Here is a 26,803-nt window from a genome sequence, read left to right as displayed (position 1 = left end):
TGTTTACATATATCAGTGACATTGTTTTGTCTTAAGATGCACACCTGTAGTGTTTTTGTAAGGTATGTTTGTAACAGTGGCGATTTCTTTAAGAATACAAGGAAAGCTCGGCTTCCCCTATTAATGTCAAAAAAATGAATGGTCAAATATGTACTATTGTATTAACATTTTATTGACTAAAAATGCGTTAGAAAATGTTAATCTCAAAGACGATTTCGTTCAGAATCAGTTACAGGCCGGCTGACTCGATCTCCTTCTCATACATTCCCGTAGCATCTCCCTGTTGAAGCCCAGCTTCCATTGACTTCAATGGGGCTGCTTTGAACAGTTTTTTTCAGCACTTCGAAACTAGACGGTCATTGGATAAATGCTTAGACATGAAAGACATGAAAAGAGCAATGCACATGTGAATGCATGTGCAAGATTAAGTTGCATGGGCAGGATCAGGGTTGAGCATGCAATCAATGAAGGTGCTCGCATTCAAGTGGCTAAACATAATGAAACAGTCAAACAAAACAGGGCCTTCCTAAGCCGCCTTATTGATGTGACGTCCTTGCTTGGCCGGCAGGAGCTGTCATTTAGGGGACATGATAAGAGTAGTGAATCATCCAACAAGATAAATTACAGGGAGTTCACAGAAACATTATCTAAATATGACTCTGTCCTGTCCACACAATTCCAGTTCTCAACTGTTTTTTCTGGTATGTCCCATACTATTCAAAATGACTTGAACTCTGCTCTTGCAGCCACCGTTTCTGATCAGATCAGAGATGAAATTCAGGATGCTCCATTTTTTGGATGGCAGGTGGATGAAACAACTGATATATCCTGCCGTGCCCAACTCTGTCATTGTTCGCTATGTAGATAGTGCAGGTAAAATTTTTATGTTTCTGGGGGCCGAGATGCCCAGTCCGTTTTTGATGTATTAAATGAGAACATGCAGGGCTACAATTTTTAGGATAAGCTTGTGGCACAGACCTATGATGGTGCTTCTGTCATGGCTTCAGATCTCAATGGTCTGCAGGCCAAAGTGAAAGCTGGGGTCAAGGTTGCCCAGAAACGCTCCTACTCGATGGAATTTCACATCACGGATAGTGAGCACTGTGGCAAACAATTATGATGGCCTCCTGCAGACATTTGAGAACATCATTGCAGATCCGATACACTGGATTGTGCCAAAGGCTTTGTGAGGAAACAGGAGGATTTTGTGTTCATGTTGTACACATATGAACAAATCTTCTCTGAGACTGATGTGGTCTTTGATATTGTCCAGTAGAGAGCGTTGGATGTTCTTTACTGCAAGAAAAGAATTGAATCTCTTCTTGCATTTTTCAAAGAGAAGATGTCAGAGGGGGCTTTCCAAGTTGTTTATGCCAAAACAGCAGATCTCACATCAGACCCACAAGATGAGCCCATGAGAAAGCGCCGTCTGACCCAATTGCAGAATCCCCAAGAGCAATACAGATATCTGTACATGGCTATCCTTGATAACATCTTGGAGCAGATTCTTCAACTTTTTTTTTTAAATTTGGAAAGTATGCTGCTCTTAGAATAAGTCAATCCAGGGAAATTTGATGACATGAGATGTATTTCCAGAGGAGGCCTTCCAAAGTGTCCTGAAAAGTTATGGCCATCTTTGATTCAGGGAGACGGAGGTCAGAACTTTAAGTCCTGTATTCAGATCAGAAACTCAATATGCGCTGCAGACGAAGAACCATACACACGCAGCTCCAGGAAATCTCTTAAATGACATATTTATATTGCTGTTTTTCATACCTTTTCAGGTCCTTTTATGATAATAAAGAATATGTACAATGATTATGTTTGACGAGTGTTGCTTTTTCAAATGCATGTTTTAAATGACTCAAACTATCAGTGATTTCAGATAGATAAGGACTTACTGAGCAAAAGCCATAGTACATGAAGTAGCTGTGCATAATAATAGGTGTGATGGCTACAGCGTCAACCAGGATTATTTTTAAATAACTTGTTTTATTTTCGGACCAGGAATACTCTTAAATCTAAAAAGAAAAAACTAAACAAATGGTTTACAAGTTCAATATGCATTTTTAAAGTAGCAAATTCTGTTGTCTTGTAATATGCTGTTTTGGGGCTTATGCTTAATCCCTTGTTTTACAATGCCGATTGCTTTCTTTATAGACATGCTGTGCAGGAATGTGACTATATTGCATTTATCTGTGTATACAGACCACATTGGACATGATGTTTTGTTTGGAAGAACAGTGGAGATGGGAAGCCAAGACCGCTGCTGTCTTGAGGTCTTGCTGATGGACCACAGGCTGAGAGGAAAAATCCACTACATGGTAACTTTTCTCAGATAATGACCATGCAAACATTTTATGAATTTATAACTTAGAGGTGTGTTTCACTCGTTCACTCAAATAAAAAATTCTGTCATGTACCCAATCTTGTGTCTTTACTTTTATTTATTCATATATATAACAATTGTATTAAGTTACATATATTTTGGCCCCCATCTGCTAAACGGATTCTAAGACAGGTCCTTCCCCAAACACCCACCAGTGGTTTATCTAATGTTATTATGTTAGGCTACTCAAACTTTGAATAATATTTTAATTACGCCACGAACACAAAGTGTTTGTAGTTTTGGGAAACCAACCAATGCCATTTTTTATAAGCATAATGCTCTTCGTGGCGCATTTTACAGACAAATAACACATGCTTCATTTAATTTTACTGTTAACAGTTCTGTAACATTGTTTTCAAGGACTAATAAATAAATCATAAAAATAAATCATGCGATTATTAGAGATAAAAAAGCTGTGATAATTGTGCAATAATCCATAAAAGTGCTGCACTGAAACTTTTCAATGGTGAAGATAAACAAGTACTAAATCTTATCACGTGTGTGTCTGTATATGCATGTCTCAGGAGTCATCTTCTCCTAAAATGGGAATGAAGATGATCTTCTTGAGGATGATGGTGTTGAGGAGTGGCTTGATAAGATTCACCAGATTTGAGGATTTTCCCTCAGGTTGATTCATCCTTTGTCTTTGGTGTCGGTGTGGGTAAGTTCACTTTCTTATTTTAGTTTAATTTCTTATCTGATTTATGCCAAAGTATGAAATTCAAAAGTCATAGAAATGCCTGGACGATTTCAATTCATTTACGTTTTATGGTTTAATGTCGAATGCATTTTACCTTCCCATATTAAACAGGCAAAGCACTTAAAAACATTATTTTACTAATTTTTGTTCTTTGTGGCCTTTGTGTTTGATAGTTAACTTCATAGTATGTATTTAATTACTTTTATATAGTTACAGTTATATATTAAATGATGTAACACTGTAAAAAATTATTAACACACATTTTTATGTTACTTTAACTAAATGAAACAATTTCAACTTGAATTTTTAAGTTATGTCAACTTCTTTGAAGCCTTCCTAAAATAGTAGGTTGAATTGACTTTCAAAACCAAGTAGTTTTAACTTTGGGCTGCGTGTTTTTAAATTTTTTACATTGAGGTAATGCACCAATAGTGCAGTTTTGTGTACTTTTAGATGTAAATACAGTAAATTATGCATATTGAATAGCATTTAAAAGTCACTTTATGTGTTCAATATATTAGGTTTGTGACGTCATTAAAATATTGAGGTAGTTGCTAAACTTTTAATCTATACTGTTTAATTCGATAATTGACTTTTTTACATTGACTAATGGCATTAGCAACACTTTTTTTTACTGTATGAGCTTTTGGTACGGCATTTCAACACAAGATAACATAAAGATTTTCTTCATAAACAAAGCCTACCAATGTTGCTAAAACTTAATAATAGTTTTATGATGTTTGTTATGTTTAATAATAAAATAACGTTTGCCTTTCTCAGAAAATTTAGTAAAAAAATGTAACCCTGAGTGTAATCATTTCTAAAAAATTATTTTACTCATGATATATTATATTTGCTACACTGTAAAAAATCTTTGCTGCCTTAAATTTTAACTTACTATTGTTTATCTTGACAAGAGATGGGTTGCTACAACTTATAAAATGAAGTTGACTTTTTTTAACAATATTTATTGTAAGTTGTAAGTTATAAAAACTCATCTGTATTTATAATAATTAAATTTGAGTTGATTCAACAAAAAAAGTAAAAATGTAAGGCAGCAAAGAAATAAAGTGTAATATTTTTATACATTTTTTAAAAACATTTTTGTAAGTATATGTTCCCTGGATTGAACCCATGACCTTTGTTAATGCAATGCTCTACCAAGTGAGATACAGGAACACAATCCAGGCTAAAGTCTATTCATTGGCCTCACCATAAAAGCATTCACAGGCCTGATTATTGTTTTTATTGTTTGTGACCAATGTGACCTCAATAAATAAAGTTATGGCACCAAAAACTACTAGACTTAAGTAAACAGTCACCAATAAAATAAGAACAAATAATCAAATTATGAGCAATAGCATAACTACATAAAACAGAACATAGAAAATAAATAAACAGTGCTGTTCAGTTTTTTTAGATTGATCTAACCGTACTGTACTTTTCAAGTACAGAAATTTAATTGAAAACCATCAAATGTAAATTAATATTTTATAGCCTTCAGTGTATAAATACAAATTAAAAAAGTTTATCATCAAAAAGGGACACTCCACATTTTCCAGCTCCCCTAGAGTTAAGGGCCATTCACATTATAACGATAACTATAACTGTGTAAATGCAACAAGAACAGCATGTTTACATATTCAGTGACATGTAAACAATTGCAAAACTTTTTATTACAAGAAATATCCAATAAAAGTTAATGTCATTAAAGGCAAGTATTTGCGCAAGTGCCCTGCACTAGACCGAATTAGCATAAAGTTATCGTTATAATGTGGACACTAATATAGTAATCGTTATAGTTAACATTTATCGTTATAATGTGAACGGCCCTTTAAACATTTGATTTTTACCGTTTTGGAATCCATTCAGCTGATCTCAGGGTCTGGTGCTACCAATTTTAGCATAGCTTAGCATAATCCATTGAATCTGATTAGACCATTAGCATCTCGCTCAAAAAAATAACCAAAGAGTTTTGATATTTTTTCTTTTTAAAACTGAATCTTCTTTAGTCACATCATGTACTAAGACCGACAAAAAATTTAAAGTTGTGATTTTCTAGGCAGATATGGCTAGGAACTATACTTTCATTCTGACGTAATAATCAAGGACTTTACTGCTGTAACATGGCTGCAGGAGGTGCAATGATATGACGCAGTGCCCGAAAGTAGTCCCCTTGGTAACTTTCAATGGCAGGGGACTATTTACGGGCACTGCCTAATATTATTGTGCCTGCTGCAGCCATGTTACGACAGCAAAGTCCTTGATTATTACGCCAGAATGAGAGTATAGTTCACAGCCATATCTGCCTAGAAAATTGCAACTTTAAATTTTCTGTCGGTCTTGCACTCTTAGAACGGATGGGTTAAAAACTACACATTAGTATTGATCCTGGGACAACAAACTAAATGGTAAAAGTTAAATTACTTTTAAGAAACTTGTGTTTTTTTTTAACACAAAATGAACACAAAATGACACATAATGTGTTAAAATTACACATGTGTTGAAAGCATAACACAAAAATATATGTAAAAAATTTACACATTCTTTGTGTATGGTACATGATGTAACTATAGAAGAGTCAAGTTTAAAATAGGAAAGGTGTCGAAACTCTTTGGTTATTTTTGGCGCGGTGCTAATGGTCTAATCAAATTCAATGGATTATGCTAAGCTATGCTAAAAGTGGTACCACCAGACCCAGAGATCGGCTGAATGGATTCCAAAACGGTACAAATTAAATGTTTACTCTAGGGGAGCTGAAAAATTTGCCTATTTTCAAAAAGAGTGAAGTGTCCCTTTAAGGTTTATCTGGTCTGCAGTCGCTGCATGAATCCAATACATTTTTTACACATGCTTTTTTTTTCTTTTGAACCGTTCACATTTACTTAAGACATAACTGCCTGTGTTTACAAGGATGATGGTACTTATAATTTTGTGTAAATACTCAGTATTTGCATGGTGTCTAAAACTTTAAGATACTGTTTTCCAAAAAAAATTATGTTGCCTATTTCCTCTGTTCCGATAACGTATACACTAACCCCACCCCACCCCTAACCATAACCTAACCCTACCCTTAAGCATAGGCACTAAACATGGGAAACAGGGGAACAGAATTCTCAGAAACAGCGGCTATACGTCCACGCACTTCGGATGTGCGCACACACAAAAGTTTTTAAACACAATTTGTGTTTTCTTTGCTTGAATATTTAATTTGGCAAGGCTTCAAAACTTGTGCAAAATGACAAACTTTCATGACTGTGTGTGTTGAACTGGCCCAATTTGGCAAGGTACAATTCTGTCTACTGACTCGAGCATTGTTCTCGCTGGCCCTGGGCCATTGGGCCCTTACTGTTGAGCCTTGAGTTAAAGATTCTTCTCAAGTAAATATTTTGACTGCACAGATGTTTTTAGGGTGTAACTGTAATTTCTTAGGAAGTTCGGAAACATTAGTGCTTTGGAGGAGAACATCTGCAAACACTTACTGAATACAGAAACTCTTTACCTTTGGATAATCAATCAGACATAAGTGAAGGAGTTTTAGTTTGTTAGCTTAACTAATTTAGCAAGCACCATTTTCGAACTGTCAAGCTGCACAGACGCTGAAAAAAATGTAGGGATGCACCGATATGGAAATTTTGGCCGATACCGATAACCGATAACTCTTTATATTTGGGGGCCGATATATATAGGCCGATAAATATTCATATTATTTTTACAATGAAAAACTCCCAGGCCGTGGACATCTTGTCTTTGCGCTAGACTAGCTCTTCTTAAGCCCGCAACACGTGTTATCTTCGTGCTATGTCACAGAAAGCACCAATCAATACTCCACATGGCCAGCAATGAGCAAGTGAAGTGGTTCAACAAACCAAAATAATCCATCATTTATCGGCTTTCATTTATCAGCCTAATTTTGCTATCAGACCCATAACCAATAATAATAAAAATAAGCAGTTATATACATTTATATATATATATATATATATATATATACATTTTTTGATCTGTGAGCTCATTTGATTTATCTGTTATGTAATTTTCTGTAAAAGTATGCAAAATATGTATCTGTGTAAATAATATTCACATGAGATCTTGAGCTTCTGGGCTTTCTCACCCATAGCATGCTGTGTGCGTTCAGAGTTTATGTTTATAATTGTTTGTGCGCTTAAATACACAGGAACAAGTGGTTGATATCTCAGTAACATAAACAAAGTGATGGATCTCAGATTTTCACCTGACAGTGTCATTAAACATTCTAGTTTAACTCTTTTTTACTTTTTTTTAGGGCACAAGGTACTGTAAGGATGAAGAAAGAATGGGAATTATTGGGATTGCTTCTCCTAACATTATGCTTTTATGCCAGCAATGGCCAAAAAGTTGGTAGGGGCCAGATATTTGACACACATTTGACACATGGGAATATTCATTACATTTATAATAAATTTGTCTGATTGTTAATGAAAAAGAGCATTATTTTCTTCTCTCTCTCAGTATGTACGCAGGAGGCTGTGGCAGACATTGTGTTTCTGGTGGATGGCTCTGGCAGCATTGGGCTGGAAAACTTCCAGCAAATCCGTGAATTCCTCTCCTCTCTAGTAAACCACTTTGAAGTTTCCTCTGACAAAGTGCAGATCGGTCTGGTCCAGTACAGCGACAAGCCGCACACTGAGTTTTTCCTCAACACTTATCGAAATAAAGAGGAAATTATCAACTATATTACAAATCTGCGTTATATAAAGGGCGGTACAAATACTGGCCAGGGTCTGGAGTTCCTGCTGAGAACCCATTTCATCCAGGAGGCCGGAAGTCGCATTCAGCACGAAGTTCCTCAGATTGCCATCGTCATCACGGATGGAGAATCTCAGGATGAGGTGCAATCGCACGCTCAGAAGCTCAGAGAAAGCGGGATCGAATTGTTTGCCATAGGGATCAAAGATACAGATGAGGCTATGCTAAAACAGATCGCGAGCAAGCCACACAGTCAACACGTCTACAGCGTCTCAGACTTTGCGGCTCTGAAAGGAATCTTTCAGAGTGTAATCCATCAGCTGTGTACTACAGTAGAGGTAGCACACAGTGAGGTTGTCATGACAATGAGAGGTACCTATTCCCTATATAGTACACTATATTGGGGCGGTTTCCCGGACAGGAATTAGACTAGTCCTAAAATAAATGTAAGAGCTGTCCAAACTGAAAACAACTTGTACTGACATATCTTAAAATACATCAGTGCCCTTTGTTTTTTCTCAAAATGCATGCAAGTAATGTTTTTAGTAGGGCATTTTTGTTAAAACTAAGGCCTAGTCCAGGTTTAAGCTAATCCATGTCCGCGAAACCACTCCATTGTGTTTTTTTTTTCGTTTTTTAATGTTAAGTGAACAACTAATTCTCTACATTCATTCTCTATTTAATACCCATAATGCACTCTGATTTCACATATCCTATGTAACCTAAGTTTTTCAGATTATCATGAACATGAGGTTGACAAATTTATTGACTGATTTGTTTGTATGTCCAATTTGTTATGGGGCGTACACACCAAACGCAAATTCAACGATTTGCATGATTCGTTTACATACAAAGTCAATGCAAAGACATGAATAGACGCAAATTGCCAATTACTCAAAACACACAAAATTGAATCCCGCAAGTTAAATTGGCAGCGAGGAATGTGATGCTTTGCGTTTGGTGTGTACACAGCACTAGTGAAGATACAGCATTCAGAAAGTCTGTACCACGTTTGAAGGAGCTTAATGGGGCATACACACCTAACACAAATTCAACTATTTGCGCAAGTATATTATATACAAAGTCAATGTAAACACGTTATTAGATGCAAACTCGCATGGGTGATGCAAATGACACAAATTGGGCAACGCTATTCACCTCAAATGCGTCTTCATGCAAATATTTAACTTAAGCTAAAATTTTGCATGACAAAGTAAAATTTTGCAAGTAATGCTGCGTACACACCAAACGTGAACTATTGCGCTTCTTGCTCTAGATTACTCTAGAACTTGTGTCATGCAAATTTTTGCGATTGAGTTTTATATTTTCAACTTGCGTGAAGACGCGTTTGAGGTGAATTGCGCATGTCTTGCGTCATTTGCATTGCGTCATTCGCATCGTCCCGTACGAGTTTGCGTCTATTTACCTCTTTACATTGACTTTGTATTCAATCTAAAAATAGTTTAATTCGCGTTTGGTGTGAACGCCGCATAATCTAGTGGGAGCAACGCAATGCTTTGCATTTGATGTGTACGCAGCATAAAACCTCTTGCAGGAATTACACTTAGAAATTCTTGTCTGGCGATATGAATTTTGAAAACCCCAAATCCACATAACCCCAAATTCTGCTCTTAAAATATAGTTTAAACTAAAATTAATTTGTTCAAACACAGCAATGACTATCATGAGCAAGATTTTAACTTCATCTTTTCATATGCCTCAGAATGCAATGAGACTGCTCAGGCAGATGTCGTGCTCGTCGTGGACTCATCCGGCAGCATTGGGGAAACAGACTTTGCAGAAGTGAAGACGTTCCTTCATGCTGTCGTGGACAAATTAAACCTTCGAGAGGACAGAGTGAGACTGGGTCTCATCCAGTTCAGTCACCAACCACACCCAGAGTTTCTGCTTGGTGACTACTTGGATAAGCGCGACCTGCACCAAAAAGTGGATAATCTTATCTACCATAAAGGAGGAACCAACACAGGTCAGGCTCTGACTTTCATCCGTGAGAACTATTTCAACCAGGCCAGGAAAAACGTCGCTCGGATCGCCATACTCATCACTGATGGTGATTCCCAAGATCCTGTAGAGGAACCCGCCCAGAAGCTACGAAGCCAGGGAATTGCCATCTTTGTGATCAAGGTGGGAAAGGGCAACATGCCAAAACTGCGTACCATTGCCAACATCCCGCATGAGGAGTTTGTGTTTAGTATTGACAGTTATCAAGAACTGAAAAGTCTACAAGAAAGCCTGCGCAAAAGAGTCTGCCTTACTGCCAGTGACCAAGGTAAATTATTTTACATGGTACATAATATTGTTCTTATTTGTGTAAATTCTGAACTAGGTAATAATTAGGGCTGCACGATAAATCGAATGCGTTGGCAATGCGCATCTCATCGGTAATGGACGATTCCTTGATTAGTTCTAAATCCCCATCACCTGCTTTCAGATGGAGCAGTATTTACTACACAAAGCCGTAGTTCCCTGACAAACTGGACCATATCGCATACATATCGCAGGCGATAAGTCTGAGATAATTTATGTGAAATTGCCCCGACATGTCAGTGAACTATGTCTCTTTGTAGTAAATGCCGCTCAATCTGAAAGCAGGTACTACTAATCAAAGAACCAGCTTCACTGACAAGATGACAATCACATCCGATTTATCGTGCAGCCCTAGTAATAATAGCCATTATTGTTTCAATTTAAAGTAAAAAATAATCAAATTAATTTTAGGTATTTGACTTAAGTAGACAAGAAGTCTGATACCAAAAGTCTGATATTTCAAGGTTTGCTATAGAGACAGAGCGCAGTTATGCAAATTTGAAAAACACGACCACCGGGGGGGGGGCAATCCAACCGTCTCCATTGACTTTGTATTGCGAGAGGCCGCCTCCTTGTCATTTCTGGCTGATAACAAAAAACAGAACAATGCCCAAAAGCTGCTGTGTGACAACATGCACAGCCAACAAGCCAAAGAACCCAGAAATAAGTTTTTATAAGATGTCGAGCAGTAAAGCCCAACCTTTAAGGATAAAAAAGTGGATCGTCGACTACATTTCCCCCTAGTGGACGCAGTTCTACTAATAGGAGTACTATGAAGAATTGCCTGTTTTCCACTTTTGTGTCTTTAAACACTCGTTTTTTGAGGTCGACAATAAAAACGTATTTCTGGGTTCTTTGGCATATATCAGAACCTTGCTGTAGTAGTGATGTGATTACAGGAAACGAGGGGAGTTTCAGCAGTCGCAGAAGCCCCTCCCATGACGCGATTTTCCGTGTGAATGTCTCGAATGACTAGAATTTCACACACGGCTTTCACACGTGAATGAAGCAAGTAAACTTAAATGTTCAAGCGTCCAACTACGCGCGAGTAGCACGTTTTTGCCGCCTCTACCGCGTCTGGTGTAAACGCAGCATAGTATTTCGGTTGTGAGCCGGTTGGTTGCTGTGGTAATGTCCTGCCCCTCCTCCACTGTGATTGGACGGCCGTGTGAGAACTGACGTCGACGAGCGGAGCTTTTCACCCAAAGTTGAATCTTCTCCAACTCTCGACACTCAGAGCCGAGCGTGGAAAAACCTCAGAGCGCCGGTTTTCAGCGCGAAAAAAAAAACACTTGCTGATGGCTTATTTGAAAAACGCAGAGCTTCTATTGGAAGCAATTGAAAACATGCACCGGCCGCGGGCGTAAATGTTTTGTTGTGCATGCCCCCTTAGTGTTATAAACTTAACACACATGCTATGCTCCATTGCTGTCTGTACCCTAGTTGTCAATCAGTTGAATTGATTTTGCTTAAATATAAATCATTTTATCCATTTGTTTCTGTTTCTTTTTTGCAGCTTTTGTTCCAAAGTTTGCTGATCTCTTCATACTGGTTGATAGTTCGGCATCTAGACAAGATATGAATTTGATAAGATTGTTTTTACAAAGATTGATCAACCAGCTCAACGTGGGGAAGAATATAAATCGCATCGGCCTGGCTCAGTTCAGCGAGAACGTCAAGGAAGAATTCCTGTTCAATGCCGAGATCACCAAGGCCGAAATGGTGACTCGTGTCCGCAGCCTCCAGTTGAGGCCTACAGGGCAGCGCAGAATTGGTAATGCGATTGAATATGCACACACAAATTATTTCAACACTGCTGCGGGGAGTCGCGCGTCTGAAGGCTTTAAGCAGTTCCTGTTAGTGATTTCAGCGGGTGAATCTGCTGATGGTGTCGTCCAAGCAGCCCGCTCGATTAAAAAAGATGCAGTGACCGTTTTTGCAGTTGGTCTGCCCAAAGCTGAAAAGTATGAGTTGAAGGATATCTCTACTGGACTGCATAACTACCAGATTGTTAATAATAACATGGCAATTCAAGTGCAACAAAAGATCAAGGCTGCCGTCGAAACACTGGATGAGGGTGCTGTCACAGAGGGTAAGTGAAAAATATTTTGGGATTGTTGTGGCATGAAGATACAGCACTGTGCAAAAGTCTAAGGCCAAATGTCTTGTATTTTCTGGTTGTAATCTAATAAAGAGACTAAAAAAAAATAATTGTATATGGTCACTATTGCAGAAACAACAAAGCTAATGGTGGCATGGGGGCTTATGATTTTCCATTGTACTGTACATATCTGCCTTATTTTTTACTATGGGGAAGGAAAAAAGTTTAAATTGTGTTTGTTAGTAAATATCTTGGGGATAAAACATAATGCACCGTTCTATGTAAATAAATTTATTTAAAACCAATTCATTTCATTTGTGTTACGTGCATAAAAAACATGCCTATGTCTTTTTGACAGAATGCAGGATGGACGTTGTGGCAGATATTGCATTTATTGTCGACCAGTCCAGCAATGTCAGATCCGGACATTTCCGTCTTGTGCGCAACTTTCTAAAGAAAACCATCAGAGCTCTCGAAATAGAGAATAACAGAACAAATAAAATAAATATAAAGGTGGCGGTGATCCTCTACAGCAACACCCCTCAGGCTGACGTTTACTTCAACACTTTCGATAAGAAGGATGATATCCTCCGCTACATTAACAGCATTTCATATGGCCGTGGAAAAACGAATACAGGAGCCGCTCTCAAGTTTGCTGAAGAGAAGGTTTTCACCAAAGCAAGAGGCAGCAGAAGACACGAACACGTTCAGCAGGTGGCTGTTGTCATCACAGATGGAAAGTCGTCAGATGATGCGTCCACCGCTGCGGCTTCGTTGCGTCGTTCTGGCGTCACCGTGTTTGCAGTTGGTATACAAGAACCGTCGGAGTCCGATTTGAGGCAAATCGCATCGTACCCACACACGAAGTTTGTGTTCAACGTGGAAAACTTCAATGAACTGAATTCACTCGCCCAGATTTTACCCAGAACGCTTTGCAATGATATCACAGACAGCATCATACCTTCAACAAAATTTAGTGTATTACAAGAAGGTTTGTGGGATGTTTTTACTCGGGTTGTAAATGGGTGATTCTCACGAAATCCAGACTTAAAAGGTGTCCAGCATCAGTTTTTTTAAAAAGCCCTATTGAAGCCAATTTTTTTGCACATATAAGATTAAGGTCTGAACTTACTATAATCATTATTTTTAGAGGATTTAAAAAATATTTTCTATAGAATTATTTATATTTTTTAGATTATCATTATTAAAAATGATCATTACTGCAACATATTACATTAAATATATGCATTTACAAACTCATGTTTCGGTAATGAGAACTAAAAAGTTGTCTAGGTACTATGACAAACAAAATTTCAACTTTTATTTGGATAGAAAAAATAAGAACTGCTTACCTGCTAGCCATCTTGAGTGTCACAGTCAATTATGTCCCTTACAACAATTTTTTTTGTTGTTGAAAATGTTAGTTCCTTGAGGGGTTAAACAATGATTGAATATTGTTGTGGAGGATGAGAAATTTTTTCTTGGACACATTTATATTCCTTATTATTGTCTCTACATTTACCAGTGATCACCAAATACCACATGTTTCTTTACTGTAATTTTTTTGTGTATAGCATGCACTGAAGCTTTTTATTTTTTATATTTTTTAATTATAAATATTTCCATGTCAAAGAAAAGAACCCAAATCCGGTCATGGACACGTTGCGGTAATGAAAAATTTCCCCTTAAATGTGGAAAACCAACAAAATTGGTTTGTATGATGTCATTTGAAATCATGTGCAAAATAGTACATGAAGAGATGTTTGTAACTGCATGCTTCTTACAGTATTTTGATACTTTATCAAAATGTTTCATGACACCTCATAAGTCTAATTTCGCGAGAATCACCCAAATGCTTGTAAATCCAGTTGCAAGGCATAGTCAAGTTATTCTGAATGTAATGTTGTTTTTCTTTCCATTGCAGGATGCAAGCTAACAGAAGAAGCCGACATCTACTTTCTGCTGGATGAATCGGGAAGTATATCCTACAGTGACTTTGATGACATGAAAAGCTTCATTATGGAATTTCTGGATGTGCTTGAGATCGCACCGGATAAGGTGCGTGTCGGCGTGGTGAAGTTTGCTTCCCGAGCAACGGTAACTTTCCAATTAAACACTTACAGCACGAAAGACGCCGTCCAGAAGGCAGTGAAAAGCCTCTTTATGGAAGGAGGCGGCACCAGGACCGATCTGGGGTTGCAGGAAATGATACCGTTGTTCAAAGATGCCGCACGCACCCGTGGGAAGAAGGTTCGCGAACTTCTCATCGTGATCACAGATGGAAAGTCGGAAAACGTAGAAACTCCGGTGCAGGTCCCTGCTGAGGAGCTGAGGAAGATGAATGTCGGCATTTACGCTATTGGGGTGAAAAACGCCTCTTTGCCCGAGCTGGAGCTAATAGCCGGCAGCAAAGAAAGAACATATTATGTGGAAAACTATGATTTCCTCAAACACATCAAGAAAGAAATCCTTAAAGAAATATGTTCGTTTGAAGGTAAGGAACATTTTGCTGAATAAAAGCCAGTCTTCTTTTCAAAATTCATTTGAATGGGTGATTAAAAAGAGTAAAAAAAGGTGGTCACCTTATGTATAAATTCACCACTTGGGAATGACAACAGAATCGTTGGCTCTCTATCGCCACCTCTGTTCAAAACATAAAATTGCAAGTTACTTGCAGGGTTCATTAGACTAGTACAATCGTACAGCTCAAATGCTAAATAATTATTATAAATATTTTATAATATAATAGTTTTCATTACTATACAGCTTACCGCTGTGAATCGAGCTAGTAGAAAGTTTTTATTTTTGGTTGAAAAAGTTATGGATTGGAGCTTTATCACAAGAAAGAGATTTTGTGTATTGTACACATTTGTATTATTGTTTGTGTACATTTTCTTTTGACATAATGCTTACTTTATCCTATCAAATAAATATTTTTCTTACTGTCTGAATACACCCAGTTTGTTTGTTTTTCAGCTTGTGAAGGTCTTCTGGCCGATGTCATCTTCCTTATCGACGGGTCAGAAAGAGTTGACCCTGAGGACTTTGACAAGACAAAGGCATTGCTAGAGTTTATGGTCAATAAATTAGCAATTGGTCCAAACAAGATTCAAGTTGCTGTTGTTCAGTACAGCGCAAACACAAACGAGGAATTTTCCTTAAATGCATTTGATAATAAAGATAAAATAATACAGGAAATAAAAACTATCAGGCAGATGATGGGAAAAACACACACCGGAAGAGCCCTCACAGAGGTATTGCAAACATTCGATGTGTCGAGAGGCGGCCGGTCCAGCGCTTTAAAGTTCCTGATAGTTCTTACGAACGGAGAGAGTAATGATGAAGTGACAACACCTGCTAAAGACCTGAGAGACAATTCCATTGACATCTTTACCATTGGTGTGGGAAATTCAAACAGGTCTCAATTGTTGGATATCGCTGGATCGCATGAAAAATTGTTTTTCAAAGAAAACTTTGGATCTCTGAATGATTTAAGCAGTGAGATCGTTCTTAAGATCTGTAACACAGGTACGTTAACCAAAACTCCTTTCATTTCAGATTTTTAAAACTCACATTATACCAGTACTTCTATATTTCATTTGAGGAAATTTCTTTTTAGAAAATAAGCCGCTTTAAGCACAAGTTAATCTTCCCCCTTTAAAGGGATAGTTTTCCCAAAAATGAAAATTATCCCATGATTTACTCACCCTAAAGCCATCCTCGATGTATATGATGATCTTTTTTATATTTTACAAAAAATAATAATAATAATATGAACTGCAAAAGGCATTGGACAATGGAATGAGTCCCAACTAATATTATTTCACATGGCACAAATTATTAAAGAGCACCAATTGTCCGATTCATGTTTTTAAATTTCACAATATTAAACAATATTATTACGACGTTGGGTTAAGATCACTGGGCTAAACATTTAAAAACAAGTGTCTGTTACAATTATGAGTCTTTCTCATTTCAACACTTGACAATTGGATAGCGACTCGTAAGTAGCACTTAAACCACACTGTGTGGGATCAGATTTAAGTGAAAAGAATGAAACGAATAAAGAATAACGAACATTCATTAAGTAGCTCGTAGAAAGCGCTCAAGTGCTATGTTCAGTTGTTATCGGGAAACGTTTCAAGCTTCAGAATGGTAGAAAATGGTGTTTCTGATTTTGAAGCCAAAAAAGTCCATCTACATTGAAGTAATCCATACAGCTTTAGGGGGTTAATAAAGGCAATCGAAAAAAATAAACGATATTTAAAAATGTACAAACTAAAATAACTAGCTTCTGTAACGATCAAAATGTGTTCACGAGTATGTTTCCAACATAGGACTTTGCGCAAAAGACAGCTTGAAACAGCCAGGACATTTTCTAATATAACTCCAATTGTGTTCGTATTAGGCATGGGCTGGTATGAGATTTTGGGGGTATGATAAACTTGAGGAAAAATACCATGGTTTTGCTGTGTTGCGTTATTGCCATTGCAATACTAAAATATGTTCTTTTCAAATGTCTGTGTATACAAACAACTTCTTTTTAACTAAAAACAATACATTTTATTTTAAGCAATATACAACATGTAAAAATGAAGCCTTTAAATAATATTACACTCTGAAAATGTCTGGGTTATCTTTGACCCATAATGGGGGAATATTAGACAGAACACATGCTGGGTTGAAAATGACCCAATGTTGGGTTGTTGTTATGCAACAATGGGGTATTATAACCCAACAGTTGGGTCAATTTTAACATAGCAATGTGTTCTGTCAAATATTTACGCATTATGGGTCAAAAATAAGTAAATGTGCATTCACACCAGATTGGTAGAGGCGTCAAAAACCCGCTATTTTCGCACTCAGTTGGGCGCTTGAACATTTGAGTTTACTCGCTTCATTCGCGCGTGAAATTCTAGTCATTCGAGACATTCATGTGGAAATTCGCGTTATGGGAGGGGCTTCTGCGACTCTGCTGGCTTCCTCACTATGTCAAGCTCCTGATTGGTTAATGCGTCGCGATTTTCGGTCAACGTTCAGATTTTTTAACTTGTGCGTTTACCACAGCAACGCTCAATTCACCATTCAAGACGCTGGAAGCCTATTCGCGTCTTTGCATTGACTTAACATGTAAATCATTCGCGCTTGCCGCCTCTACCGTGTATTCTTTAAAAAAAAGATTCGTAATGTATTGTAAACATCAAATCAATTACGTGACTTAGGGGCAGTTTCCTGGACAGGGTTTAGATTACTCCAGGACTAGGCCTTAGTTATTTTTGGAGATTCAAGTTGTTTTTACAAACATACCTTACAAAAAAAAAAACATTACTGGTGTGCATTTTGAGACAAAACAATGGCACTGATATATGTCACGATATGTCATTACAAGAGGTTTTAAATAAATTCACACATGCACTTTAGTCTGGGACTAAGCCCTGTCCGGTAAACCACCCCGTAATGATTTAATTATTTTGGATAAACACAGCTCAATGGTATTACAGAAGATCTAAGTGGTTTTAAAACTTTTGTATAAAAAAGATAATCATATACATCGAGTATGGCTTGAGGGTGAGTAATTCATGGGCTCATTTTCATATTTGGGTAAACATCCCTTTAAAATTTACTGTATCCCTATTCTCACATTACGATTGTATGTCTTTTCAGAATGCAAAAGACCTGAATTGATGGACGTCATTTTTCTTGTGGATGCCGCTGGTAGCCCCAATAAAAATGGTTTCCAGGAAATGAAAAGTTTTATGTCGAATGTGGTAAGCAAGTCTGAAGTCGGAAAAAAACGGGTACGTTTTGGGACGATCGTATACTCTGACGTCCCTCGTTCTGAGTTCACGCTAAACCAGTACGACAGGCAGGATGAGGTTCAAGGTGCCATCTTGAATCTTATCGCCTCTGGGGGAAGCAGAAACACAGCCCAGGCCCTGAAGTATGCGCTCACCTACTTTACCGATGTTCATGGGGGAAGGCGAGCGAAGAATGTCCCGCAGGTGCTCTTTCTGATTACAGACGGGCAGGTTAAAGATCCTTACAATCTGGCAGACTGGAGTCAAACTCTGCCAGAATCGGAAGTCAATGTTATTGCTATTGGTACAGCAGGAGCTCAGGAGGCGGAGCTAAAGATGATAGCAGGAGACAGAGGACAAGTTCACTATGTGAATGATTATCAGGCACTGAATGGACTGCAAGCACAAATCAAAAATGAGCTTTGCAACCTTACCAAACCAGGTGAATATCATTTCTCATCTACTTCTCACTACTGGGAAGAAACTAAATAAAAGTAATAATGTCACTGATTTATCCTGTGTGAAAAATGCTGGTGTTGTTAACTTGTTATTTTTGACTAAAGAATTTAAATAATGATGATTTTAGTGCCCTAAAAACAGTTAAGTAAATAGTTAAGTAGTTATTTTGAAGTATAATAATATATTATACCCATGGCTGTAAATGGGGGGAACCTGGGAGTACGGAGTCCAGGGATTGAATTTTGGAAATTGAAAAATGGGTTAGATTTTTTAAATGCTGAATATAAAAAGAATTATATTTAAACAACTTAATAGCATTTAAAAATGACTTTTTAAAAAAAAAAATCTATTAACTAAATATCAAAATTTCCAGACTCTACAAATTTGTTCTTTACCCTGACGACTTATTAACTGTATTGTTAAAAGTTTGAAAGTTTGTGTGGCTTAAATACTCAAGAAAACATACTTAGGAGGAAACATAAAAATGGTCATGTTGTCAAGTAGTTTCGCCACACTGCATACTATTAAATGTTTTATTAATCCCTTAATGTTTGCTTGTTCCCTTTACAGTTTGCGAGAAAGAGCAGGCTGACCTTGTATTTCTAATTGATGGGTCAGAATCCATCAAGCCACCAAGCTGGGAGATCGTCAAACAAGTGATGCTTGGCATCGTGAATGAGTTAAATATAGCTCCAGACAAATGGCGAGTGGGTGTCGCACAATTCAGCGATATATTCTTGGATCACTTTTACTTGAACACGTACAGTACTTCAGCAGATGTAAATCGAGACATAACAAATATTCAGCAAAGGCGACAAGGTACATTTACTTGGAATGCCCTGAGACGTGTTAATGGATATTTCACCACAAAGAATGGATCCAGAATAGCAGAGGGAGTCCCTCAGAATCTGTTGCTGATCACTGATGGAGAAGCTACAGATCCTAAAGACTTGAATGCCCTGGCTAGTCTCAGAGCCAAGAAGATAGACATCACAGTTATTGGGGTTGGAAATGAAATTGCAAAAACTGAGCTGATTGAAATAGCTGGGGGTTCTGATAAAGTTTTCATCGAGACCTTTGAAAGCCTTGTACTGAAGAAAACCATAAAAAAAGTGTTAAGTCAACTCTGCATCATTCCACAAGGTCAAGAGTCAAGTTGTAAGTAATTTGTTTTCAAGACATTATGATAAGTATGCACAATGGCAAATATATGGTCAACAGTAATAAATTGCGTACTTCATAATTCTGGCTTTTAACCCTTGTGGGTTTTTGAGACCATTTTTGGCCATTTTTTTTTTTTTTTGGCCACAACTTTCTCTGTGTTTCAGCAAATGGAATGACAAATCTTATATTTACACATATTTTGAGAAAATGCTTTGACATTTTTCAAAAACTCAACAATATACCGTGGGCAAATTTACTACCCTTTCGGGTTGTTCATGCACAGAAAAGCCACTAAATTAAACGGTTGTAAAAATGTATCAGATTAATATTTTTTCCAATTTTTTTTTCATTAATCTGTTAATCACCATTAGTATTGATCAAAACTACCAAATGCTTAAAACATTTCCATGATTTTAACTCTTTAATTGCCAAGTTTATAAGTGGTGTCACTGATTTGATGAAAAAAACCCCCCACAAAATTACAGATTTTCAATATAAAAAGTGATTGTGGATTGGATTTTTTTTAAACCTTTTTCACAGTCTTGGATTTGTCAAAGATTGGTAAAAACATTGGCTTTGATGCATTTTTAGTTTTTGTGCAGCATCAGTTTTTTATCTCTCCCTAATTAGTTTGTGGCTTTTTTGCCCCATTGACCTCCATTATAACAAATTTTTTTGATTGCAAAGCCATGACACTATATAATCATGCATTCTTGATTGTTGGTGGTTTTTCCTTTTGCTAAGAGGTAAAATGTGTATGATTATATGGTGTCATGGCTTTGCAATCAAAAAAATGTTGTTATAATGGAAGTCAATGGGGCAAAAACGGTAAATGAGGGAGGAAAAAAATAAAAACTGATGCTGCACAAAAACTAAAAAATGCATCAAAGCCAATGTTTTTACCAATCTTTGGCATGACCAAGACTGTGAAAAAGGTTAAAAAAAAATCCAGTCCACACTTTTTCACTTTTTAAATTGAAAATCAGTCAATTTGTGTTTTTCCCCCAAATCAGTGACACCACTTATGAACTTGGCAATTAAAGAGTTAAAATCATGGAAATTTTATAAAAATTTGGTAGGTTTGATCAGTACTGAGGTTGATTAATTTATGAAAAAAAATTAGAAAAAAATAATCTGATACATTTTTATAGCCATTTAATTCAGTGGACTTTTTTGTACACGAACAACCCGAAAGGGTAGTGAATGGGAACAACCCACAAGGGTTAAAAATAAGTGTGACATAAATGACCAAATACTTTTAGAGACCAATTTGAATTGTATAATAAATATATTAATGTTTCCATTTTGTTTGCATAGCTTGTGATATCGACATTGGGATCGGGTTTGACGTGTCCGAGCGGCAGATTACGCAGCCTCTGTTGAGACCTCAGATTGAGATGCTGGTCAGAGCAGCTATTCACAGCGTCTCTGTGTCGCCGGATCTTTGCTGCAACCAGAAGGACAAAATCGAAACTAAAATTGGCTACAGGCTGGTTTCTGGTCAGGACGGCAGGGTTCTGAAGGATTTTAATTTTAAGACGTACAGTGAGGATGTGGTCAGGGAGTTGTTGTTAATGCGACCCGCAGAACCTTTGGCCTTCAACACGTTCCTCTTAGATTCCTTTAGAGAAAAGTTTCTCCCCTCAAATGCTAAAGTAAAGGTAGGACTGCTCTTTCTTCATAATGCTCAGAAATATAACATTAAATCTGACTTTCTCCATGTTTATGTGCTATAATTGGGTCCCCAGTGCTTCTGTCGACCTAGTAGAAAATGTGAAAAGAAAAACCCAGTAACTTAGTTTTGGTAAACCATTCTCTGCAAGCATGTGCAAAAATAGGTCATGGAAATTTGGCTTCCCGTGTGTGTCAGAAGGGGATAATACCGCCCCTAAATCTGAACTACCCAACCATGGTACTGCCATTTAGTTGCAGAGATTAGCTCATTTGGATTTTAAAGGACACACCCCAAAACGCCACATTTTTGCTTACACCTACAAAGTGGCAATTTTAACTTGCTATATGGTATTTTTAGCTAAAACTTTACACACGCACTCTGGGGACACGAACATTAATTTGACATCTTAAAAAAGTCTTCTGAAATGTCCCTTTTAAATATGACCACCATAATTAATTATGCTCCTGTATTGCATTATTTGTATAAAAAGCAAAGACATCAGTTTGCCAAAGTTGGACATCAAGTTTGGTCCTGGAACTGTATGTTTAATACTATAATGCTACAAGGTCTTTATTTGTAAGGTTTGATTTTTTTTTTTTTTTTTTTAATTGTTTATTTATTTACCAGGACAGTGCATATTAACAACAGTACACCTGTAACATGCCAGATTTAGCCAATGGCTAATTTTCATCTGTAGTCCTGATTGCCAGTTGTACATTGGCACCCTAGAAAAAGTACATATTTAAAAATATTTGCACTGTTAATGTAACAAACTTAAAATAAAGAGATAAAACCATTAAATAGTAAACTAGTCTAAAAATAAGTTGTAAGCTCATTTACAAATCATTACAGTAATTTCAATTTACATCACACAAAACATTTCACAAGTCACGACAGTAACACAAACAAGCAACAGCAGAACTTTTAGTGTTGACAGGACTGATTACAAATAAGCCAACGTTTCAGATGTAATCGAAAGAGACCATATGTATTTATATCTCTGATACTTGACGGAATGGTGTTCCACTCCTGAGAAGCCCTGACAGAAAAGGCAGATTGACTAAAAGCACTTTTCCTGTGTGGAATAATACAGTCACCTCTTGAAGTTCCTCTAGTAATTCTGTGATTAGTTGTTCTAAGATTAATTAGATCACGAAGGGGTGGCGGGGCCATATCATGTAAGATTTTGTAGACCTGGCAGCAATTAAAAAACTTTATTAGATTTTCCCAACTTAAAATATCATATTTTGATAAAATGCCGCAATGGTGAAAGGCTTTTGGTTTCTTATCTAATACTTTGAGTGTTTGTTTGTATAAAGATTGTAGTGGTTTCATGGTAGTAGAGTTTGACTGGGACCAACTCGTTAAACAATAGGTAAAATGAGATAAAATCATTGAATGCATAAATGTTTTGGCCGCTTTAATAGACATTGAATTGCGAATAAAACGAAAATTTGCTAAGTTAAATTTGACTTTTTTACTATTTTGCTTTACATGTGATCTAAAATTTAATTTATTGTCTATGTAAATGCCGAGATATTTATATTCTTGGACAATTTGTATTTTTTCTCCTGACACCATGATATCTGCATCATTTGTTGCCTTGTATGATTTAGTGAAGAACATACCCACAGTTTTTGACACATTAAGTTGTAGACACGATTGATTCAACCATGTTGTGACTTTAACCATTACCTTTGTAAGCTTATCAGCTACCTCACTTTTTGAAGCTCCATGTACATACAAAACTGTGTCGTCCGCGTACATTTGAATGTTAGCCTCCGGACACACCCGTGGCAGGTCGTTAATATACATACAAAATAAAACAGGGGATAATATGGAGCCTTGTGGCAGGCCGGTCGACAGAGGTAGGGACTCAGACTGACTATTACCAATACGAACAATTTGTATGCGTTGACAGAGGTATGATTTTATCCATTTTAACACCTGGTCTGAAAGATTATAAGAGGATAATTTAGCCAATAAGATACGATGGTTTACTGTATCAAATGCTTTTCTAAGGTCAAGAAAGACTGCTCCTACAACACTATTGCTGTCAAGTAATAACTTGATTTTATCAATAAAATAGCAATTTGCTGACTCAGTTGAATGATTTGATCGGAATCCAAACTGTAGTGGGTGAAGATTAAATGAACTTTTATTTAAGTGGTCTTTTATATGATCAGATGTCCACTTCTCAAGGACTTTAGACATTACAGGTAAAATACTTATAGGTCTATAATTAGAGACAGATTGTGGATTTCCTGATTTAAAGATGGGTGATACAATAGCGGTTTTCCATATGTTTGGAAATTCAGCTTGACATATGGATTGATTCATAATTTTTGTAATGGGACTAGCTAATGATACGCTAAACTTTTTAAGTGTTGCTGTGTCCATTCCATGGACATCTTTCGCTTTGGATGATTTAAGTTTTTGAATTATTGCTTGCGTATTTGCTTCTGTGGCACAAGTAAAGACAAGACTAGATTCTGTTGATGGGGTTGTGCACACTGCAATATCTACAGATTTAAAACTCTGGGCTATGGTGGTTACGGAGTTAACAAAATAATAATTAAATGTCGTAGCTACTTGTGCTGGATTCCTAATGCGCTTTTCATCCACCGTTAGTTCGACAGGGTTTTTTGTTTTTTGTTCTTGGCCCATTAATTTTTTTAGCTGGTCCCATACTAATTTTGTATTACCCCTTGCCTCACTAATTATGGTCATAAAAAAGTTGGCCCTAGACTTTCTCAACATGGATATTACAGTGTTCCTTAACATAGCCAAATGTTGTTTATCATGTGACCGATTTGTTTTAATAGCCTTTTTCAGTGCAAGGTCACGCTCTTTCATTTTCTTAAGGATATCTGCATTAATCCAGGGGAGACTATTTCTTCTTTTCCTATGTGTATATCTGCAAGTGAATTTTTTTATAATACACTGTAGTTTATTTGAAAGTATCTTACTTCCCTCATGAACATCTTTTCCAGCTAACAACGGATCCCAGTTAAGATTATTCACTGTGTTTTGAAAATGTTCTTGGTCTTTATGTGGTATTATAAATGATTCCTGGTCTTTAACCTTAGAGACACCAAATCTCTTTTTTGACAATTTTCTCGTGACAAGTACTAAGTTGTGATCAGATATTCCTGTAATCATATTAAAAGATTTTTTTATTCTTTCTGGTCTATTGCTGAATATCAAGTCTATCTGGGTTTTAGTTGATGGAGTTACTCTTGTAGGGCCTTTAATTACCTGTGTGAGGTCAAAGCGATCTGTTATTTGCTTAAGATTTTTTCTGACTACTCTGTCCTCCCAATTTACATTAAAATCCCCCATTATCATGACCTCTTTATCAAAATTACAATTTGACATTAAAATGTATGTCATTAAAGTCAGAGGTGAACTCCACACACAGTATTTCTCCTATAACATGATACAGTAGTTTAAAAAATTGATTTGATTTTAGCTGCTAAAAATGCAAATTTTAATCAAGATACAGTCACCTTAAGTTGAGTTGTTTGTTTTTGTCTACTGTAGGTGATGATGCTCTTTACTGATGGATTGGATGACAGCATTGAGCGTTTGATGGCGAGTTCAACGAGTCTTAGAGCCAGTGGTATGTGCCCATCTTTAATCTGAGACATTGATTTTTTATCCATCAAATATATTTGTGCTTTACACCAAAGTTCTTTTAAGGAAGTTGTGTCGGTGCCCTGCCATATTTGAAATGCCTCCAAGGTCTTGTTAGAACCTATTACTGTGGATTCACACCAGCCGCGTTTGAGGCGTCAAATTTGCGTCTACCGCATCTAGTATGCCGCTTGAACATTTTGAGTTTACTCACTTCATTCGCGCGTGAAATTCTAGTCATTTAAGACATGCACGGGGAAATTCGCATCATGGGAGGGGCTTCTGTGACTTTGATCACATCCTGTTATCACGTCACTACTAGAGCAAGCTCCTGATTGGTTAACGCGATGTGTTTTTCCGCCAAAGTAAACATTTTTCAACTCGCCCGTTTCCCGCAGCAACGCTCAATTCGCGGCATTTGCCAAACTAGACGTGCGAATGAGGCGGAATCGCATCTACCACGCCATGCTAAACGCCTCATTCGCGCCGCGAGACCTCCAGATGCATGTCAACGCATCTTCACATTGACTTAACAATGAAATCACTCGTGCTTGACGCCTCTACTGCGGCTGGTGTTAAAGCAGCATTATACCTGTCGAAGTCCATCTACCATAGAATTCCATTTTAAATCAATTGACGATTGGCTCTTTTTTTACTGGGAGGCAGAACTAGATCGGCCATATTGACCGTTGCATTCTCCCCCATTCGTATCAATTTCAGTGACGCATTTTGTTAATATTAAAGGATTGCTTCACTTTCATAAAAAACATCCTGATTAAAATATTTGTCCTTTTTTGTTCAGTCGAGAAAAAAGTGTTTTGAGGAAAACATTCCAGGATTTTTCTCCATATAGTGTACTTTAGTGGACCTTAACAGTTCACAGTGTCAATGCAGTTTAAAATTGCATTTTCAACGCAGCTTCGAAGGGCTCTAAACGATTCCAACCAAGGCATAATGGTCGAAACAATCGGCAAGAAAAAATATGCACTTTTAAACCACAACTTCTCGTCCTGCACCAGCCGTGTGACAGGCCAGCGTGACCTTACGTATTACGTAATCATGTCAAAAGGTCCTATGTGAAACGCACACTTGCAGACCATTTTAAATAATAAACTGTCACAAAGACATTAATTAGTATCATTCCACATACAACAATGTCTGAAAGGTCCTTTTTTCCAAACTTAAAAAAAATTAAGAAGTTTAGTGTAACAATCTCATCAAGTCTTAGTAAAGTGAAGAATAAGTTTAACTAAGGATAAAGGGATAGTTTGGCCAAAATATAACCAATGATTTACTCACCCCCAAGTCGTCCGAGATGCATATGTCCATAATTTTTCAGACAAACATATTTTCAGTTATTTTAGAAAAGGTCTTAGATGTTTTAGTTAATCCAATGTGAAGTTACAGGGTCCACTTATTCAATTCCAAAAAATGAGCATCCATCTTTCCCAAATTAAATCCAAACGGCTCTAGGATGATAAACAAATGTTTTCTGAGAGTAATCCGAGCCGTTTTGTTGTCAAAATATCCATATTTAAAACTTTATAAATGAAAATAACTAGCTTCCGGTAATGCCGTCATCTTAGACTCCTCTGTATCCAGGGGAGAGTATCAGCGTAGTGTACGCACTTTTCTTAGTGGCGTATGACAAATTGGGAGGGCGGGGGCACAGAGCACCAGCAGAGAAACCTCCGTAAACTGCATACACTCTCATCTTGAATGCGGGGGTGACTAAGATGGTGGCGTTACCGGAAGTTAGATATTTTCATTTATAAAGTTTTAACTATGGATATTTCTACAAGAAAAAACGGATTACTCTCAGAAG

At 37.1% G+C, this 26,803-nt stretch overlaps 1 protein-coding gene across 2 annotated transcripts in view; it reads left to right on the top strand.

Moving 5' to 3' along the window:
* Positions 1-2,205: 2,205 nt before the first annotated feature.
* LOC129416751 (collagen alpha-6(VI) chain) overlaps positions 2,206-26,803 on the top strand; it is a 48,169-nt gene continuing 23,571 nt past the window's right edge. Inside the window, exons 1-13 of one of the 2 annotated variants that reach the window (XM_073873547.1) lie at positions 2,206-2,324; positions 2,914-3,050; positions 7,375-7,469; positions 7,581-8,189; positions 9,541-10,107; positions 11,662-12,237; positions 12,605-13,237; positions 14,171-14,740; positions 15,223-15,774; positions 17,911-18,486; positions 19,074-19,661; positions 20,985-21,328; positions 24,886-24,964. In XM_073873547.1, coding sequence (XP_073729648.1) covers positions 7,394-7,469; positions 7,581-8,189; positions 9,541-10,107; positions 11,662-12,237; positions 12,605-13,237; positions 14,171-14,740; positions 15,223-15,774; positions 17,911-18,486; positions 19,074-19,661; positions 20,985-21,328; positions 24,886-24,964 — 5,170 coding nt within the window. In that variant the 5' untranslated portion in view covers positions 2,206-2,324; positions 2,914-3,050; positions 7,375-7,393. The remainder of the gene's footprint in view (positions 2,325-2,913; positions 3,051-7,374; positions 7,470-7,580; positions 8,190-9,540; positions 10,108-11,661; positions 12,238-12,604; positions 13,238-14,170; positions 14,741-15,222; positions 15,775-17,910; positions 18,487-19,073; positions 19,662-20,984; positions 21,329-24,885; positions 24,965-26,803) is intronic. The other variant, XM_073873546.1, reaches the window with a different exon arrangement.

This window comes from Misgurnus anguillicaudatus, chromosome 11, assembly GCF_027580225.2.
Source record: "Misgurnus anguillicaudatus chromosome 11, ASM2758022v2, whole genome shotgun sequence".
Lineage (NCBI taxonomy): Eukaryota > Metazoa > Chordata > Actinopteri > Cypriniformes > Cobitidae > Misgurnus > Misgurnus anguillicaudatus.
Note: the sequence above shows the minus strand (reverse complement) of the source record. Positions and strands in the feature narration are given on the sequence as shown.